General features: G+C 27.8%; 1 protein-coding gene across 2 annotated transcripts in view; it reads left to right on the top strand.

The window, feature by feature from the left end:
- The window catches only part of LOC123290904, a 478701-nt gene that overhangs the window by 200371 nt on the left and 255323 nt on the right, over positions 1–23007 (top strand). For both annotated transcript variants that reach the window (XM_044871275.1, XM_044871276.1), the window contains exon 2: positions 18972–19031. In XM_044871275.1, the coding sequence (XP_044727210.1) occupies positions 18972–19031 (60 nt within the window). The remainder of the gene's footprint in view (positions 1–18971; positions 19032–23007) is intronic.

The raw sequence follows: 23007 nt of genomic DNA, 5'->3' as shown, positions 1-23007 counted from the left end.
ATGCAACTGGACTGTTTTTTATAATATAGAGATAATATTACCTGTTTTAACTTCTAAGCAGATGTAAAAATATCAAATTTTTATGACATTTTATCATTCCATATAATCGTTAGTACGGGGTAAAATTACTTGTTCCTTACTGCGATCTCGAATCGAATAGTATATCGTGTGAGAAGTTATTAATTATGTACGAGAGGAGGGCTTTTACCACTTGGATGGGTAGTTAGGAAGGTATTTGCCAAGCCTGCCAAGGTATTTGCCAAAAAATTGTTCCTTTTTTCATGGAAAACAAAGCTCTTTACAATTCGTTTGAAGGCATCTATAAAATGTAATTAGTTTTGAATCTTCTGGCTCTTTAAAATTTCAGTTGTGACTCTTTAAAATGGTGCTCTTAAAAGTTTCTATTTGGACTAACTTGTAACAAAACAAACAAATATTAAGATTTCTGTTTAAAAATAAACAAACAGCTCAGCTCTCTAAGTTCATATGGTCACGGTAACACTGATTTGTACAGCATTTTCAGCTCGATGAAATATATCCTATACATTCTGTGTAGACGTTCCTGAAGTATTGAGATGTCGTTCCATCACTTCGTTGGATGTGTAAAAGAACATTTGTTCAGATATTTTTTTCCACTAATATTATGGGCACGAAATGAAGATATGTTAAGGTCGACCTGAAGTTGGATTGCAAAATAGTTTCGTATAAAATTATCACTGACCTCACTACAGTACTATTTTGATGATAGTTTTGATTATATTTATTAGATGTGATTTAATTCTTGTAAACCGAGTTTTGGAAACTTAGCTATAAAAAGTTCTCAAGTCGGTACGATTGTTTTGGGGCTACGATGCCACTGAGAAACACACAGACGCACAGATAAACACTTTAAACTTATAACACCCCTTCTTAAATCAATATCAAAGTGATGAGACTCTTAGAGAGCTATCATTTTTTTAAGATATTTTAATTATAGTTGAAATATTTGAGTTGAATTTATTCTTTTGAATTATTGTTTTGAATTACCTAATTATATTACCATTTCACTTTTCGAAATGTTATGAGTCAGGTTTATTTCACCATTCATTTCCATAGAAATTATTTATATGTTAAAATATGTCATGCCTTTTCCAAGCTGAATTGATTTTGAAGATCATCGCCAATTTTTTAGTTTTTTCGGGTATGTAACTCTAAGCTCGCACTTGAAACATAAGAAACTCTCCGTTAAATTACCTTTCAAATGAAACTAAAAAACTTAAAACGGATTATCAGTTAAGGCGCTACGATGCCACAGACAGACAAACACACAGACACATACACATAGTGGTCAAAGTTATAACGCTCCTTTTTTTTAGTTCGGGGGTTGATAAAATAGATACCATAGTCATTTACACGATAACTACTCACAGCATTTGTGTCCTATTTTCCGTATCAATTAGTTTGTAATCCATAAAATATAAAAATCATATTGTTTTTCAGTTTATAAATAGAAATTTTCTCATCATCATTGTATGCGACTGTAAAACAGATTAATTACACGAAAAATAATTTAAGTAAATTATCTTGAAAACGATTAATAATATCTGATAAAAGCCATCGTTGTGTTAGATATGTACACACGAACAGCAAAAGTAAATTCAGCTTATCACAGTAAAAAAACATTTGTAATTAATAATTTGTGAAAAAAATTAATTAATGGCACATAAATATTATCATTATTTAATTAATTATAAAAAAGTGCGGTGACGTTCTTCAAAAACGCGAACTTTAAAACACAAATTTAAATTATATAAACAACATACATCTCTTAAAGTTTTTGGTGATTTTTTTGGAATATAGTTAAAAAATGCATTCAAAAATTTTGGTTAAACGTAATTTGGATTTAAAACATCATGAACACTTCCATGGACATCATGATATTTCAACAGGTAATACAAAAATCAATCATATTATTGTTTTTGAGACCCTTCATCAAGCACACTTTAAGCGGGAATATATTTTCATAAAATGCTTTTTTACCGTTTAAAAATTTAATTAATTTTAGTTATTTATTTAATAGTTCTTACTCATCAAAATTATTTCCTCAAATTCATGGCATTCCTTATTATATTTTGCATAAAGAAATTTTTGCATTTTGGAATAGCATCGATTTGTTGCAATTCATCAGACAAAAAAATGTATAGCGAGTACAAATTTTCTTGGTTTAAAAATTTTTAGGTTCTATACTTTAATTTTTAGGCAGCCTTGCTTATTTTCTTGAATTAAGTATTGAAATGGCTGAGTCGAGAACTATTGTTGTTACACCATCAGAACACAAGTAAATAGAGGGTAAAGAGAATGCCAATATATGGGAAAAAATTTAATTTTGAGAGGGTCCGGGTCTATGAAATTTTCGGACTATTTTTCCCGGGTCTACTTTTTCCTATTACCCTTTCACCTTTGCATACATGAAGTAAATATTCATATAGGGAACTATAAGAAGAATCGCAATGAAAATCCGTCAGCAAAAAGGAAAATGGTATTAATAAAACACACTTTGCAAAATTTTTCGGAGACTGAGAGAAAATTTCACCGCCTACAGTTCAGAAAATAGAAAAATACCAACAAACTCACTTAATACGGGTTTATACGGGAATATAATCTTTTTAAACAGGCATTTCAGTCTTCGTATAGGGCTGTATAAGACGACCTATTCATATTTAATGGACAAATCAAGAGCTCCGAATTGTCCTCGCTGCAAAAACCAATAAAAATTCCTCCCTTGGAAACAAACAAATAGAACTCGATACGAGGTTTTTTTATTTAATCGAAACCAAAATACTCCAAAAATCAAAAATTCAATTTATTTTCTAATCTGTTCCTTATATAGTTTACGAATAAACCCTGCGTAATAACACAAATGTTAAAAACGCAGTATAATCAAAATATTTTTAAAAAAACGTTATCATTTGGATTTTCCGAACCGAACAAATTGGATTTTCTTAATGCATACACCAAAAATTAGTAGTTGGATGTATTTAGCTTACGTTTTTATCTTCAACAGTGTCCATTCTTCTCTTAAACTGTTCTATGAATTTCAAAAAAAACAGCATCTATCATTAATATTAATATGATTAAAAATATGTTAACAAGTAATTATTTCCCTTCATCTTTTCTGAAACTTTTATTACATATATGTGAATGTTATTCAGGTTAATTTATTTATTATTTGAGTTTAGTAAAAATTTCTACACTGGAGGTCTTTACAAAATATAAAAAATTTCCATTGGCAAGCTGTTAAAATATCAAATTATATACTCGTTTGAAAATGAAAACCGCGCACACACTCTTTGAATTATATTTTCAAGTAATTAATTTTATCATCTTATATTTATATGTAATTATAAATAAATTAATAAGTATAAACAATTTTATTGTTTCAAATTTTAAAAAAAATTGTACACAAGTCAGTTTTTACTGTTTATCATATTTGAATGTTTATTTTGATAAATTTTAAACGATTAAAATTTGAAAAAGATAGTCTGTCCTTCAAAGTCATATGATTTTTCAAAATATATGCTTTTTTACGTAAGAACACTTCTGCATCAGATAGATCGTTTGATAAATTTATTGTCAAATTTATTTCTCGCGATATTAAAATCATTTGTATTTACCAATACAGTAGATTTGTGTTAATCGGACTCAATAAACACTTGGTGGTGTCGCAATATTTGATTTGTTCGGATTGTAGGAATTTTAGAGACAAATGCATGTATATAGAAGTATGTAAATATACATCATTTTTATGTGATCGTACGCTCACGGAGGTAGGGAGCGGTCGGTTTTTTAACGTTTTCGGATTACTGAGAGTACTAAATTAATTATTCAGTTCGAAAAAAATTCATCGGGCTTTTTGATCATGGTATTAATTACATTTGAAATACTTACATATGTATTAATTTTTCTCAATATCTGGTTGTTTATTTCTTTATTATTTTTTCCGATCAAAACTGAACATTAAATAGACAAGGATCCTTCTTCTTTTTATCTCGAAAAAGGTCTCATTCCTACGAAACACTTTTCTAATATTTAAAAAGTAAAAAAATTGTGCTCAAAAATAACATTCCTTTTCTCTATAACCATACAAATATTCAAATAACCATAAATATTGAACAGTGATTTATAATTTGGCGGAATTAATCGTCAAACTAAATATAGATCAAGAAATAATACAAAATTTCTTTTTAAAACGATTTTCGGTACCTATCGTTATTCAAAATGAATTATATGTGTATTCTTTAAAAATTTAATTTTGGAAGCTTTCGAGAGAAAAAAATTATTTTCAAAATCGTTATGCAAAAAAACACTTTTCTGTCGTAGACGCCATTTTAACTTTTATCTTTTGTTTATGTAATATAATAATACAAGTAAAATTTTCAAAACTAAAAACACTGTCAATAAACGGATCAGTTACGGAACCCTAAGCTCGCTAGAAGAGGATCACCGTCTCTTTTTTAGTTGTTTCGGGTACGGATTTCCAAATTCGCACTTGAAACATAACTAAGAACAGTCTCCATTAAAATTCAGCTTGATTTTTTTGTTTTGTTTGAAAGGTAATTTAATAAAATACTTTTCAAACAAAACAAAAGAAGAAATCAAAAACTGTTCATCCGTTTAGAAGCTATGGTCCCACAGATACATAGACAGTCAGACAGACATACGCAGCAGTCAAACTAATTCAACAGAACACCTCTTTTTGGATTGGGGGGGGGGTTAAAAATTCGTAATTTTTAATTGAATTGCGCCACTATTTTCATTCTCAACTATTTTAGTTACCTTTTAACTCGCTGCCAAATTGATCTTGTTATCATCAATTACAGCAATTATCATGAAAAATTTTTCAAAAAACCAAAGTTCCAATTAAAATACCTACTTGCAAATTTTTGTTTTTCAATTTCGTTCCTTGAAAATTCCAAATTTCACTATACAAATTAGAAAGAAGTTATTAGAGCCAAACTATCAGTTTAGAAAGACTACTTTTAAGAAGGCCTGTACCTAGAAATTACGAGTTTATTTTAAAAATTTGTTCCCCAAACTTATAAATGACTACATGGGTACATAGGTACTAAATTAGAAAAAAGAACAATTAGGAAAAAAACAAACATTAGGGAAATCTTAGTTATTTGTAAACTAAGATTTTCACCCATAAAGATTAGTGAAATGTAGAAAGAGTGATTAATATAAATGCGTTTGCAGTGCCATTCATCGGTTGATTGAATAATGATGCTAATTTTTTTTTGTACGCGAGTCTTAAATCACATAATTTAAAAATTTCGGTTAAAATTTTGACTAGTTTATATGTAAGAGAAAGTTTGTACACAAAATAATGACCAATAATTTAATATCGGATATTTAAATTAGTATTTTCGATAAAAATACCAAAACGTTGACAGGTTAATAATTCCATAATTGGTTTTTAGATTTTGTGGACATTTGGACACATGTATGACAATTTTTTACTAATTTAGAAATGGTCTATTTACTTCACAAAAAAAAAAAAAAATAATAATAAATTTCAAAATAATTATGACATTGATATAAATGAAATCGGATTATATATTTTTTTTACAATGCAATGAATTAATGAGCTTGGTTTATGAGGTCACTCACTTTTCTGTCTTATAATTCATGAAATATGTAGATAGTTTTAATGAATCTTTGAGATTCTGTAGCTAAATAAACTTTTTGTAAAACAAAAAAATATAATTTGAATTTTTGATCATCTTTGAAAAATACAATATTCACATTTTTTTGTCTTTTCGGAACTGCTGTGTTAAATACCCAGTAAATCACAGGATTAGAAAATAGTATTTTTTATATGTGATCTACAAAAAAATATGCTATTCCTTTTTTGATAATTTTTATACATATTAGATGACTCGGCAGTCATAGAAAAAAATTAATTAGTAGATAATGATCCGAATTTTAGTCTAGTATAGTTTACGAGACATATTATTATATCATCAAAAAATTGGGTACCTTACCGATCAGTTGAGAGAGTATTGATTAATTAAAAATACACTAAATAACATAACATAATCTTTCTCACAAGATAGTGTATGTTTAATTAATTAATACTCTCTTAATTGATCGGAAAGGTACCCAAATTTTGGTTTTATATAATTACATGTATCGTTATCTATAACTACTAAAAATTCGGATCGTTATCTAGTAATTTATTTTTTTCTATATCTGCCGAGGGATGGTCCTTAAATGGTCAACGGTCTTGTTTATTTGTGAAGCAGTAATCATTCAAATTTATATAGCGCCGAACAATGAATGTAGATAGCAAAATTAAAAGAGACGTTTTTAAAATTTTTTTTTGTTACACAGGGATTTATGTATATATTTTAATAAGTTTCTAAGTAGGGCCTCACATGAAGTGTATAATAGCTGATATTTCATTTAATCTAATCGTTCATGAATAATTATTTGATCTCTAAATAAAACAAATCACAAATTGATATTATTATTGGCTAGGTAATTAATAATTTTTTTTATCTTTTGTATTATTTACAATCTCGAAGGTTTGGTACTCTTAACGATATACATCAATACATTAGACAAATCAACTAAAACAGACCTCAGTTCATATAATTTCATAAATTTTAAAACCTTATTAAAATGAAAAAATTGTCAGTAATTACAACATTTTCAATATTAATTGATTTCCAATTAATAAGTCTATTGAAGTGTATCCAAAAAATTAAAAACATATTAATTTTGATAACAAAATTCTATGTAATCAGATATAAAAATTTTAAATTATTTGTTATTACAATACACGTCTATCATAAATTAAATCAGAAAAATATTTCTACGTTTATATTTTCTGAACTGTCAACAGGAGTATACCCGAAGTCAAATTAATCAGCTTTGGCTAAACTGAACCTTTAGGAAGTTTCAATCCAAATAATATTGATTCGGGTTAAATAGCCATTTTTGTGATGAGTTTAATTAAATTTAATAACATCAATGAATCGATTTTTAGTCATTTTTCCCCGAAAACATAGACACTTTAGTCCCCGTTTCGGCGATTTCGAGGTGATTACCAGTGGAAAAACTGTTTTTTTCGACATTTTTACCCTTCTACACGGCGGGTTCGATTCCCGCCGCTACAACAAAAATTAATTTAATTAATAGCTGTGGGCTCTATAGCCTAATGTTGTTGTGGGCTCTATAGCCTAAGTGTGTCCTTCGAGGACAGCCACTATAACCTAACCTTAACCTAACCTAGCCTAACCTAATCTTACAATAACAAATTTTAAATTTAAACTTTAAATGTGGGGGAAATATGACTTTAGTGAAGGAACTCTACTGCTCACAAATTTTACTTAATTTCGACGTATCATAAAGTTAGATGGTATATCTTCCTCCGTATGATCTTATTACAAGTAATTTTCATAATATTTGCAATAATTTCTGAAATCATAATTGTTTTGATTTAGTGTAATAAATAATTATAATAATTAAATGAGGTTAAATTTGATAAGAATTATTATTTCTTACATTAAGTAAAATAAAGTTAGTTTTATTACAAATAACAAACAGTAGACATCAATTATAACGAAATTATTTTCAGTTATCTCAATATGATTTATCCGTTAAATAATGAAAAGGATTCATATAATCAAATCATTCGATTATTGGGTTTATCGGAATTTTAAAAAATATTTGTTTGTTTGCATCTAAATACACATCTTCTTCTTTTAATGATTGTATAGATTCAGTCCCAATCTTACATGGGTAAGCGGACTTGAAAAAGAACGGAAAAATTCCAATACAATACAGTATTTTGAATTTGAACATTTGGCAAACTGAACCGTCCAGTAATCCGCACACTTTTCGTTCGCCCGTTCCACACCGCTCTGCGTTGTGGAACTGGGCCTGCGAGACTAAATTGTTAAAATGTAACTTATTTCACTTTCCGGACTGCGCACACTGTATCTGTGATGAATTATGGTAAATATTTCCATCACAACCATTAGTTTTTGCAGATATATTAAAAATATAATATTTTGTGGCATGTGAAAGTCATTTGCTTATTTACAAAAAATCTGCAATTTTTTGCTTAACTTTGATGCTTGTATAATGGAAATTTTTTTATCATGTTGATGATAAAATAATTTCTTGTATGATAATTTAAATTGCATATTATTAACATTTCGTGTTATTGTTTTCTGTAAATATCTTGTGTTGATTAAATCCACGATTTACAACAATAGAATCAGAAATATTATGTTTAATAATAAATTGTAGTCTTTTTTATATGGCACCTCGAACCAAATGTTATATTGACTTAGATACGTCTATGTTTTCGTTTGTAATAGAGATCATTTCGTTAACAGATTGGCATACCCAACCGCCATCTGTTGGTGTATAAGTGAACGATGTTGATAAGTATGAGATCTTGGTACTAACGCTATCTGTTGTTGCTTAAGTGAACTGAAGTCGGTAAAAGAAACGTATTAGCTCGCATTGTTCTTCCAATTACCCAAATAACAACTTAAAACGGCGGGATCAAAAAAGCAACCAACCACGAACTTTTTTTTAAAATGAAAAGTAATAAAAGAACATCCCTTTTCTGCTCGTTTGTTTTTAAGTGTTTCTATTGAACTATTTATTATCTTTATTCAGATATTCAAAAAATATTTCGTGAATAGCCTGCAAAATAACTGTGACACTCGGCACTGCCCGATAAAATTCTACGACTTTCAAAAAATTTTCGTTCGTTTTTCTTAATTTTTATACATTTAATGGATATAATACATATAACATCATGTCGCTTATACCAAACTTAGAGATTTGCAGCACAACGCTTACTATTTAGGAGCCAAGAAAGTCGGAGAAGAGAATTGATTCACCGTGTATGAACGAACACTTGACTTTTATTAATATTTGAAATAATCCTATACTAATATTATAAATATAAAAGTTTGTATATTATTTGAATGATTTTAGATTTGTTGCTTGTTGCAAAATTGACAGAACGGATTTTGATGAATTTCGGCACTCAGGTAGTTTACTACCTGGGTTAACCCATGCGATACTTTTTATCCCTGAGAAATGTTAGGTTTGATATAATAAAACTATTAAAAAGTTGGATAAAAAGTCAATTACAGTAGAATCTCGATAAGTTAAACCTCGGTAACATAAAAACCTTAGTTACCTCAAAAAATACTACGTTCCCTTCCCATCAGAGCCCAAAACCCTATAGCTTAAAATACGCAACCTCTATAACTTAAATAAATAATTTCTGTTAGGCCCTCAGTAACTAAAAGAAATGTTTCCACAACCTCTATAACATAAAATTGTGTGAATGAGTCATTTTGAAAGAGTGCCAAAACAACTGTACGATCATTTATAGAGCAGTGTAGCAACATAGAAGATAATGTATTCTCCTCTCTATTTGTCATTGAAAATCAAATCGATTTAGAAACAGTGAATTTTTTAAAACAAAAGAAAATCACAGATTTTTATAAGTAGACTAAACCTTTAGTTGTTGTTTTATTTTTATGTAATGTAAGTAATGTGAATAAATATGATTACATATGTATTTAATTTTCAGTATTTTATTGAACCCATCCTTCTGATGCATTCAATAACATAGACCCTTGATAACTAAAAACCTCTATAACTTAAAATATTTTTTGTTTCCCTTGGACTTTAACTTATCGAGATTCTACTGTATTTGAATTTCAAAATATGTTGGTAACGAAATCTGAATTTTGTTTATTTTCAATTAAATATCATTTTATTATACTTAAAATGCATTGAATTTAATTAGAAGTTTCATTTCTTCAATTAATTGAGAACTTTTGATGTATGAAACAAATCTAAAATTTGAATGGTAAAAATTTATTACTAACAACTTTTATCTTATAATCTATTTATGCCAAAATTTGTGAATTATTCATGAATCTTCATTAAACACTTCAAATAAATCATGATTTAATGTGCAGTTCAGCGTAAATTGTGTAGGTAATAATACTTCCAAAGTGTGCCATTTTTAATCATACTTTTTGTGCAGTTCACAAATTGTCTTGTATTTTTGCTTTTCCCAGAGTCATAAGTTTAATATTATTATAAAATGAACCAAAACCAAAAAAAAAAAAAAAAAAAACAATATTCGAATAAAAATAAATGACTACCAATTTTGGAAGACTTATTAAGAAAAAAAAAATTAAACGGAACATATCAATTATATAAATAGAGACAATACAATATTTAAACTATAAAAGGTTACTTATTTTGGAAAAATTATTAAGAAAAAAATTGAACTAAGCACATCAATTATATACCCAATTCAAAATTTATTTTTCCAAATAGAGTAACTAAATAATTCGTTTGGATTTAATCTAAATACTCAAAACAATTATGTAATTGCGTAATGGAAATATTTTTTAAAAATAATCCTCAATTATTATAAATAAAAAAATGATACATAATTTTCTCGGTCAGTGATTTTTTTCCAATGTTGATTATAATTTTAATTTTTTGTATTTGTATTATTTAATTTGTTCTTTTTAATATTCAAAATAAATAATACCTACTTAATTCTGTTTTTTGTTTTTTAATATTATCGAACAATAAAACTAGTAACATAGTAATTAGCTATTGAACTGCAGGTATAGAATTATTATGTAATTTAAGTAAATTATTTATTATAAGAATACAATAAATTATAATTTAATTTGTAATCATCAATATAGACTCATATACAGAGAGTTTATTCAATATTGAAGGTAAAAGATATACTTGTACGCTTAAGCTCAATTTTCAAATCCAATTTTTGTACTGTACTATAAAATATACACGTCGCTTCCACCATATTTCTGTCCTGTTGTGTTTTTTGCCTTTGTCGATTTCAACTATGCTGATCATCGAATGGTTTTGAAAATAAAATGACTAATATGTACATATTTTTAAAAAAAAGTTATGTTTTCATCAAGGTTCCTCAACTGATTCCAAACACGATATGATATATCTTGGGTATTTATTTAGTCTTTGACTTTTACGGTATAACCAGCAATATTTTATTCCTTGAAAGAATATATACTTATTTACTTAGTATTTGGGTTTAATACCAAATACAAGGTATTTAGTAAAAAGTTTGTTTGTTTTACTTTAACTTTATGACCCCACCTGCATTTGAACCCAACGCATGTTTAATGATGATAGATAAACCTCCAGAAATTTTGTGTTGGTACCTAAATATTTTCTAGCAAATATTTTCTTTACAAAAATTATTATAAACAACTGAAAACAAACAATTGACTGAGTTATTGTTGAAATACCGTGTATAGATAGTGTTGATTACTCTGTCACATTACACATACTTACATGTCACACATATATAAAGGATATACCCATATAATACATACTACACAATTTGCGCTCTCACGGGTATTCAGTGGTATTTACGAAAAAATGTTTCAAACAAAAGTTGTTTATTTTTTTAAAAGGAACATTTTTTAAATTTAAACTTTTGAGCTATTTCTAACGGTTTACAAAATGGGTACGTACTCAAGACCCAATTGACCTATGTTGCTTATTTACGACCTAGACCTCACTTTTTACGTCGTAAGCACGCTATAAAAATTTCAGCTTGATATCTCTTTTCTTTTTTGAGTAATTATGATGAGAGACGGACAGACGACAGACAGACAGACAACCGGAAATGGAATAATTAAGCGATTAAATGAACACCTATACCAAAATTTTGTTCATACCATCAATATTTTTAAGCGTTACAAACTTGGGACTAAACTTAGTATACCTTGGTATATTTCATATACATGGTATAATTAGGCGTTCTCTTCAAGGAACACTAAAAAATTTTCAATTCAGTGGTGGTAGACTTTATCATTTAAGTACAGACATTTTTAGTATGCATAATTTAAAGACAATCGAAAATCCAACGTTTCATTTTTTCAAAAAATATTTTCATGCCACGCGTTAAAAATATGCCAGTCACTGAAAAAGATTTTCTGGAGCCAGTAAAAAACACACCATTTTTCAGGAATTATCGTAGGACGCAAAGACAATTCTAATAACTAAAAGAAATGGAATGCGACCAATAATAACTTATTTTAAAGTTAGTTCCTTCGTAGATGTTTTAAAAACTCTCTGTATTACTAGCACAATTTTTGATATTATCTAAATAATAATCAATACATTATATTCTACAGACATTTATAATAATAAATTGAATTAAGACCAAGGTTTTAATTGATTATTGAGTGTGATTTTTTATTTATTTTTTATTTTATATATACTAGTTTTAGGGTTCAGTAAATTGCAAGCTGCCTTGTAAAAATTTATTTTCGGAAAATTCTTCGTAGATTTCGTAAAAAGAGAGAATAAGAATGAATTATCATGAAATATCTTCTTAAATAGTTGTATATCTCTAAAAAAAACGTGGAAATAAAAGCTTGAATGAAAAAAATTAAAATTATTCTTTGTCAGAATGCAAGCTTACTCCCACATGGTTAAGTTTAGTATACACTTAACAAATTTATTTATTTTTTTGAATAAATTCTCTTAGTTATAAGTTTATTTACCTTACAAGTAAAAAATTTTTAATAATTAAATAAATTGGTTATTTTATCAAATGTAAAACACTCACTGTGCCCCGTAGCGTTACCGTGTGAAACATGTATTTATTATTCCACTTTTTTTTCCAGTTTTGTAAAACTAAAAGTGCCCACAAACGCCCTTCCAAAACTAGTTTATTTACAATAGAATTGGTCATACTGATTATAATAGCTACAGTTAAATAAAGAACATGACTTTTACAAAACTTTGAAGATTTTTCCAGTTGAGGTTCAGCAGTGTTGCCAATTCTACCAACTATTATATAGATCTGCCAGATTTGAGTATATTTTTAGAAACTATTACCTCGCAAGGAAAATCAGCCAACTTTTTATGTTTTATAAAAATTGTAATAAAATTCTGTGAAAATATAAATAACTAGGCCTCATAATATTTTGTTTCTTTGGTTTTTATCGACGTTTCCATTGCTCTTTCATTAATTAAACACTTATCGAAGAAAAATTCTAAATTGTTTATTCAAAATATTAAGTAAATGATTTAGTTTTGGTATTGATTGACCGTAACCGTCAGAGGGGCACCACGGTGGAATGCGCAAAAAAAACGGAAAAATTAAAACTACCAACTTTTAAAAAGGATTTGTTGAAAACTATCAACTTATTAAATCATATCTACTACCTAGACAGATTTTGGTTTGGTAACACTGGATTCAGTATTAGCTAGAGTTTTTAAGGTAATATGTAATCAAAATCGTAGCTTCCCAAAGGAATGCATTGTCATTCGTTGCTTGATCAACTTGAAACTAATGTGATATAGATGATTATAGCCATGAATTTGATGGAACCCTTCCTGTTCACTCGTATGGATAATATTACCTAAATTTATGATTGAAATGGAAGACTGTGGACTTTTTGCATAGACTTTTTACTCTCGGTGTTGGTAGAAAAGAATAATGCTATCTATTTTATTTTAAGATTATATTTTTCTTATCGAGTGTAAAAAATGTATGCAAACATCTAACATATAGGTGAAACTCCACTAGTGGATCGTAAGCTGCTAGATAGAGAAAAAATTTAAAATGACCTTAGATTTTCATTTTTTGGCAGTTCATACCTAAATGATACAAATTCAAAAACATATGTATCACGCATCTCTACGTCACAAAATCTGCACAAGTTGGGTATCCATATTTATTAAATCAGTAAAAATTTTAAGGTTTTGTTGATAGGTATATCACACGTATATCACCAAATATATTTTAGAGAAAAAAGTATGGCACCTTTTTTATATTTGCTCAGTGCACATTTTGTGACGTATAGTAAACATGACATCATTGTCAAAATACATCAACACACTCTCAGAACAATCATTTAGTAAATTTTAGTTTGATTTTGAATTGTTATAAAGTGGAATAACTTGTGATAATCGACCTCGGTTACACCATGTCAATTATATTTTACATTATTTCACTCCGAATCATTTGTACAACTAGCCAGTGTTATCGAACGCCCAGTTCAGAAAGCGTAGGCAATGGTAAAATTTAGGCGATAGCGTAGGCAATGGTTTATTTTAAAGTTTCAAATCAAACTAAACGAAGCTAATTAACAATTAACGAGTGTACTACATCGTGACAAAAGCAGAACAAATACTTAAGAATTTATTTACAAAAATTATTACGCATCATAAAAGAATTACCTATTATTCTTGTCTATAAAATTGTTTATCTCATTATTTAGTTAATCAAATTTTATGACAATTACCGCAGTTGACAATTTCAAGTTTGTACCTAGAGTCATAAAAATATGTTTAGTTCAAGGTTAAGTATACTTCCACTTATAACAATACTTAAGTCAGAATATTTTAAATGTACCTAATTAATTTAATTCTCATACAAAATAAAATACGCATCAAATAGTCAATTAAGTGTGTTTATAATTTGGCCTTTTACACTTATTTAAAAGTCATAAAGCCTATAATGAATATTTATGACATACAGGACCGAATCTCCCTACAATGGAACTGTGTCTTATTAGAGTATTCCGTAGCTTAATTTCTTTGAAAAATTTGTTGTAACTCTTCACAGGAAGTTTTAATTGATTACCATACATTTGAAACTTCTTTTATGGTTTCAATATGCTGAGACGAAATTTTTTGTTAAGAAAAATTATCGAAAGCTCGAAAAATTATTCATTGTATCAGGAGCATAAAACTGATAAATCCCGTTTTTATTCTAAGTAAACATATAATTAAATAGCAAATTCAGAACTAATTTATATTTGACACCCTATAAAACCAAATCCCATAGTTCGACACCCTGAATATTTGAGACGTACTTTCTATAAGTCTGTGATTTAAACCTATGATTCTGTTTTTATTTAACTTATATGGAGTGAATTTTTGTAAAGTATTGGGTAATAAATAAATTTGTTAAAAAAGTGATGGAAATAAAGTTCGTTAGTTTCAATTATAAATTAAAACACCTTTGAGTTTTATGCAACTCAAATTCAAGGCAATTCAATTCAATCTTTTTCATTATTGCTTTAACACTACATTCATTGTATACAGAATGCAATCAAGATGAGAAAATTATTGTGATATCTAAATCATTTATTACATAAAGTTCATTACATTCACCTCATAAAATGCATTATTTAGCTGTAAAATATTATCTATTACACTCTGTAAATAATTGTTATAAACTAAAAGTAGTATAGTAATCAAATTATTGTTTTTATGTCGCATATCTTCACAGTTAACATTTGGTCATACAAAGGCCATTTTTAAAATTTGTAATACTCAGTAATTTTCTTGGATAAATATTTTAAGGTTATCATTTAACACATGTAATTGTTTAATTCATTAATATTATCATTATAACGAAACAATAATTACTCATTTCAATGGCAATTGTGAAACTGATATGGAAAAATATATTACAGTGTATAAATTATCTTCAAAATTAAACTACTTAAACGGGTATTAATTTAGATCAGGACCTAGTCCAAAAACTGAGACTCTGGCGCCACTCACTGAATTATCAATCCATCATCATCAATTGTTAGAATGTTTCCGAAAAACACGTTTCACTTTGAAAAATAAGGGTTGGCATGAATTTAAATTATCAGAGCAGGCTGGAAATGTTTATTGTTCGCGATCCATTTTTTCAGGGACTTCTCTAAACAGAGCATTTTTTCGAACTTTTAAAATAATCTGTTTTATAAAATGATACAACAGTTCAACTTCATAAATTTTGAAAAATTTAATACTAAGAAGGCAGTGGTCTACGGAACGTAATAAAATCAGGAAATTGATCCACAAGGCCACGAAACATGCTGCATATTTTTAAAAAAATCTTAATTCTTTCAAAATTTCAATTTCTATATTATATTCAAAGATTTCTTTTCATACTTATGAGGCCAATAATCTCTTGATAATATAATAAATTCAATAACAATGGGCTTTGGAAATGTTTAAATCCAAAAAAATTAAAAATTAGTATACGGTCAACTAATTTAAAAATGATTTTTATTTCTTATCGAATCAAACTTTTTTTTTTAGTATGATTTATATGAACCAATGTACAGAGTGATTTTTTAAAAAACTTCCACCCTTATATTTCGAAAACTAAATAGGAAATCAAAAAACGAAAAGATGTTGATGGGTTCATTTTTAAGTCGTATGAAAACATAGTGTTTAGTTGTGGATCAACTTCGGACCAACTATGTTTGCTTTTTTTTAAGAAAACTAAATATTTTTCGTAGCAAATATTTCGTAGTAAATGCAAGAAAATTTTGATCAGAATAAACTCAATCCGTTTTTAAAATATAAGGGTGGAAACTAATTTAAAAAACATTCTGTATGTAGTAATGTAAGACACAGATTAGTTAATATCACGTTATGGATTTGAAGGTCACTGATCGAAACGTGGATTATAGTAACAAATTTCAAATATGCGTGCAGTTCTTATCAATATAATATGATAATTTAGTAATAATTACTGAAATTATAGTATTTATAATAATGCGTATTGTTTTTTTATAGGGAAGCTGCAGGGTGAATCGTGAGCAAGTACCTAGGTCCAGGAGTGTCCAAAAAAACCCAAATTTTGTAATCCCATTTTCATTTGTTTTCAAGTTATAGCGTAATTATTTAAAAAAAAAAAAAATTCAATTCGTTAAGTACCCGGCAAGCAGAGATGCTACGAAAACCGTCACAGATTCGTTGAGATAAGTTAAGAACATTTTGTACTACACAAAATTTTCTTTAACAATGTACAAGAGGTGTAATTGAAGAAAAAAAAATGAATTAAATCGGATAAAACATTTGATAGTTTATATTATTTTCATGTGTAGAAGACACTTATGGAGTTCGGTGCTTTCCTGACGATTCACCCTGTATAGGTTAAATTGAAAGAATAATTTATTTGTAGTATACTTGGATAATTTTTGTTTATTAACAATTTAGTGTATTACAGATTAATTAAAAAAAAAATTCATTTTGGTTTAAAAAAATTACCTATGATTGCTTGTAACCTCGCATTGCTTTAAAATTTTAGTTAAAAGACCATACCAACGCTGTCTCAAGTAACAATTTCTGGATTTTTAATTTCAAAATTTTTACATTTTGGCCTTAGTTTTTTCTTTTTAAAAGGGACACCAAAATACTTTTATATGAATGAAATTTAATTATCAAGCACTTTTATACAATTTTTTTGTTCTTTGAATATTTATTCTTATTTCAACAATTCAACAATAAAAGTGATGTATTTCGTCTTGAGGGAAAATTTGCTTATTTTAAATTTTACATTATTTGAAAAATTACACTCCGCATTTACAAAATATAGCTTCATTAATCACTGGGCAGAATTGATTTAAAAATAAATCAACTTTTTCACGAATTTAATTTTTTCATAACCCACAAATTTTCTAGCTCTCAAATACAAGGCTGAGAAATATAAGACGTAAAAATTCATTCTACACAGTTCTACTTGTCTAATAAAATTAAATTACAACTGCCATTATTTTTGTCAGTAAAATATCCACTTACAAAGTCGTACCGATTACTGATATACAGATAAAAATATTGTTTTATCGGTCGGTGACTTGAAGAAATCTGTCTGCAAAACTCTGTAGATAACGTTATTCAACTTTTTAACTTTGCATTTAAATATATCAAAGTCTTTCTGTATACGGGCATTTGCTATTATTTCATGTCAAAACGTATCCCCAAAGGAACACGATTCTATTCCTCGCTCAGAAATTATTTAATTTTTCTCGTTCCCGGAACATATGTTTTTATATAATACTTTCCTTATATGAACAGATTAGATTAGGAACCAATCTGAAGTACAGTTTATAAACAGGTGAAAGTAATGAGCACCAAGACGTTTTACATATAACCTTTATCTGTTTCCCCTTTAAATTAGTTACGTATTTATTTCTTTTGTCTTCCACTATTAGCCACTAGAAAATACTCTTTAACTTAAGCTTAAAATATGCCAACATTCTGTTAGCATAAATGAAGTTTGGCGTCTGACCTCAGCAATTACAATTCTGAAAATAAGTTTAATGTATTCAAAAAGTTAAGTTGCACTATTAAAAATGAAGGGGGTACATATATTTTAAAATTTATATTTATTTTATCAATATTTTAAAGGCTGTTATTAATATTTTACGTACATAAAGTATGACCTCCAGGAGATTTTTCTAGAACACCTTTCTCTTTACTTTGTAAAAATTATATAATTTAAAAAAAGGAAAAATCTAGATGAAACGTTGAACTCACTTGAACTTGAAACGTTTTTTAATATTTTATATAGAAGTAGTTCTTCTGGTGGCAAAGAGTTACGGAATTAATTTCTATCTGGATGATAAAATGTAAATAAAAATATAAACAAACCATCTAAGAGAATCCGATAAGATTTGGCCGAGTTCAATCGAAATTGAAATAATCGTTAAGATTAGGGAATTTTCAATGAAAGAGTTTTATTTGTCAATATCAAATTGTTAATATTGACCCTGGATTACTGTGAACATCATATCCAGACAAAATCCTTGATCGGAATTTCGGATAGAATGGTCAACAAGATAAAAGCCTCCAAAAATATTTTTCCTTGTTTTAGTTGTAAGGCAAAAGGTAAAAGGAAAAGCATGTTTTGTAACATATTCGATTATAAATTACTTATCCTTTGAATATTTCAAAATGGTAGGCAAAAATCATGAAATCCAAAAATATCTATTTTATATTTTGCTTCATAATTTTAGTGATGCATATGATAATGTCAAGTATTTTATACCTAGCGGCTTGAAAACCACTCCTATTTTTATTTTTTATTTTTTGTAGATCGTTTTTTAAAATACAACTTTTCTTTTTTGTTGCAGCTATGTCAACAGAACCAGATGATAATTATGACGCACAGAATTTACTAAACGATACTGGTGGTAAGTTGATAAATTTATTTATGATTTGATTGATTATCGTATAAGAATTATCTTAAATTTGTTTTTATTGATAAATAATCAATTATGTTACAAAACATACAAAGAAAAGATAAAACAGATTGCAGATAGGTTTTAAATCCGAAATTTTGGTTCAATTTAACGATGGTTTAGTTGTTAATTTTAAAATAAAACGCTCTGACTATGTAATTTTTTATTAAATAATGAAAACAAAAGCTGCAAAATCGTCTTTTCCTAACAACCAATTAAACTTTCTCGCCTACTAATTACATCGCGTCTTCCAACAATAATTAAATAAAACAGTAATGGCATAAATATATTGCAGAAAATTAAAGGTCTAGGTAAAAATAGATTTGGCATTAATTATTTAATGAGACCAGATTTACACGTACGTCTTCTCGATAGCAGCATCGATAAAGTTTTTGAATCATAGTGAAAGTATTAAAACTTTTGAATCGCCTCTATACAATTTTCTTTCACAGACACAAACCAAATATAAAGTTTAGTACAAGCAATTTTTATTTACAGAGAGCGTTGTAGTATATTTATAAACAAAATTTTTAGTTATGTTTCACACCTAAATTGATAATCAGTTCGTGTAACTGTTATGAGATGTCTCTTCACCATTGCAATTATTTATATTACAACTGAAGTTTATGTATCAAATAATAGATGGCAAACACCTAATTACTTTTTACTTTTCCGTATGAAGTTTAAATATACACATACGATTCAAAATTTTTGACACCTTCTTTCTCAAAAATATTTTATCGGCTACATATCTTATCAGAATATATATACAAAAGTTTACATTTCTTAACTAAAAATATTCTATATTCGCTGATAATCGTTTAGAAACGGTAGATGTTGTTTTTGATCAAAAAATTGTCTCGATCTCGATCTCTGTCGAAAAATTTTTGTCGATCTGAAAAATTAAATACATAAAATGCAATCTTTTTAATAGGATTTGTATCCCGAAAGTGATTCAAATTTAAAATATTTTTTACTTTATTCTCGTATTTTATCCGGTCGTTACCAACGAACAACTTTTGTCTGCGTTTGAAGTTCTTTCTGTATCTCAAAACCGGAAGCTTCAATTATTTTTAATAAATAAATACACTGGCATAATTTGTATTAGAATTAAAATGTAAAATATCATCTTAATCCTACATCAGGCAATTGACGTAAAAGCTTTTAGTGTATCAAAACTTTAATGGTAATTATTTTTAATAAATAGCAAAAAGTTTGACCTAAATCGATTGATTTTATTGAAAAGTACTGGTTGACGTCAAACATCTGTGTTGTCATTATATTTCTTTATCAGTAAAGTTTTAATAAGAATATTCTACAGATTATTATTATTATTATTATTATTTTATGGCTATAAATAAGTATAGATGAACATAAGTGTGAATTATATTTGCCTACTGAGTGTCCAATTAAGCTGCTAGAATATCTTTGACTAGAAATGCCCCCAAAGGGAACTGAATATTATCATGGATTAGAAATATTAAATATGCGGTTGGCTTTTTCTTTGCAACCCATAATTTAAATTTTAAAATACATACGGTTCGAAGTCTGAATGTTATAGATTAGTAGGTCTTAAAATCCTAAAGTATCGGTAAATGTATAAAATTGAATTTACTATGTACGTTTCAAATAATCAAAGAAGATTTTCTTTCTGAAATCGAATAATTATGACTTAAAATCTTAACAAAAGTATTCTTTTTTTTTTTTCATTTAGCAGAATTTTTTTTGAGAAAGTAACTAATCGCACTTCAATATCATTATTTTTGTTAATTTACCACACACCTAAACATATTCAAATAAAAAATATAATTTTGTGGAAAAGCTCATTTTAAAGTTTAAAACAACCTCAAGTTTTAAGAAAAAAATTTGAAACTGAATTTCTTATATTTACTTTTTTTTGTCGAGCTCATTGGTCATGTGACGAAAATGTATCGTACGTATATACCTATTGATTGAAAACAGCAGTCGAAAACTTCGATTACAATCGATTAAAAAATTACAAATTTTCTAGTTTAATAATACGAAATTATATTTTACTTATTTGAATTTTAGAAGATGGCAGTATAGTATTTTCTGAAGCTTGTTAATGTAAGTTGGCCTACGGTCTGGAACAACCTATATTATATTTGAAAACGCTGCATTATTTTACTTCCTAGTCTATGATTAACAGTTTTTGTTTCATATTTCCGTCTTCTCGGGACGTGGGTGTTGCCAATCAAACTTGTATATCAGTATAATTCGCAATGTCAATTCTTCTTCATTGGGTTCTCTTAATGAAAATTTGGTACAGAGCCATGCACCATGTGTCATACTAGTCTTCTTTCTTTCCTGACTGTAAATTTTGGTCTTAATTGAATAATATGAATTACTTCAACAAGTACTTACTTTTTAAGAGTAATTTGGTCAATAAATAATTCATTTAGAAACTAAGTCTAATTCAGATTCCTTACGATTACAATTTTAAAGCTTGATAGTTAGTGATTAAATTTTTCTTTCAAATTTCATTACGATACACTTCATTAAGCTCGAAATAATTTATTCAATAGAAAGAAAAAATGAAAGCATAATTTATGATGATTCTTGAATTTAATATGTTTTGTCATTTCCTTCCATATTATATACAATCATTGGTTTATATTCCTAAATATTTAGTTCTAAAATTAGGAAATTTAGACGACGAAAATATTATAGAAGAGCATTATTAAAACAGCCTTTTAAATCAAAGAAAATTTAAAAAAATACACTCGAACCAGTATTCGAACGCGGACTTCTTGGATTCATGTCAAGTGCCCTACCAAGTAGGCTATTCGAGTTCCAGACACAGAGTGAAATTTTTTCAACTCATTGAATTTTTCCTTTGTTTCTTCACTTATTTATTATTATTACTTTTTGTTTTTGTTTACTTTTAATCATGTATACGATATGTATTTACATCATGGTCTCTCGATTATAATTGACGATTTTTAATATGATACATACAGCGTAAACTAAATATTGACAAATATCTTGTCTAGTAATCTTAATTAAAGAGAATTGAAAAAAATACCGTCGAACCAGGACTCAAACCCGGATTTCTTGGATTCATGTCAAGTGCCCTAACAATCGTTTATCAGAGTTTATCACATATTATAAAAAATGCGTTAAAAATAATAAATTGTAACCGTAATAACATGTTGGTAACTTACTTTAGTCGCGATGTATTTTCTTTCCTAATTTAAATATGCGTCTATACTAAAATTAATTTTCATATTATCAGAAATCTTTTAGTATTATAGAAATTTTAACCTACGAATTATATGTATAAATTATAGTGTTCGAAAGTTTTGACGTCATTGCAGATAAGTAAAAAAACACAACCTTGAAAAACGGCATAAATTAAGAAATCATTGACACGACTTTCATATGATTAGAAAATTTGAGAATTAGATTACGTTTTCAGTTACATTTACTAAAAGTAATCACATGCAAACAGAAATATTCTCCCATGCTTTAATGGACAAATTTAGTGTTGCATTTTGAGCATAATGAAGCAATATTTTAATTCAAATCACGGCTCCAAGATGGATTGCCTACAATCCTGATATTTTGGGCGTGCAGGAAAAAATTTTGTTGAACTCCATTGACGAAATAAATACAATATTATTGCAAGAAAAGTTTTAATTTGATTTTTTCATTCTTTTTAAAAAATTTTCTCCCTCAAACTGCTTTGATCTAGTTTTTGACTACAAGTAGAAGATTTTCCTAAGTTTTCTGGTAGAAACACTCACTTTTTTTTGTATCTGTCTCAGACACATTGATTTTGCGAAGTCTAGTCTGTTCGCAAAGATGTTGCGGCTATTACAAGACAGTGTATTACGCCTACTGCAGGAGACGCCACAGTGGTGAGGAGGAAGAGACAATGTCTCATCTTCTCTGTCACTTCCCAGCT

The sequence above is a fragment of the Chrysoperla carnea genome, chromosome 1 (assembly GCF_905475395.1).
Source record: "Chrysoperla carnea chromosome 1, inChrCarn1.1, whole genome shotgun sequence".
Taxonomy (NCBI): domain Eukaryota; kingdom Metazoa; phylum Arthropoda; class Insecta; order Neuroptera; family Chrysopidae; genus Chrysoperla; species Chrysoperla carnea.
This window is presented reverse-complemented; position numbering and strand designations above follow the sequence as displayed.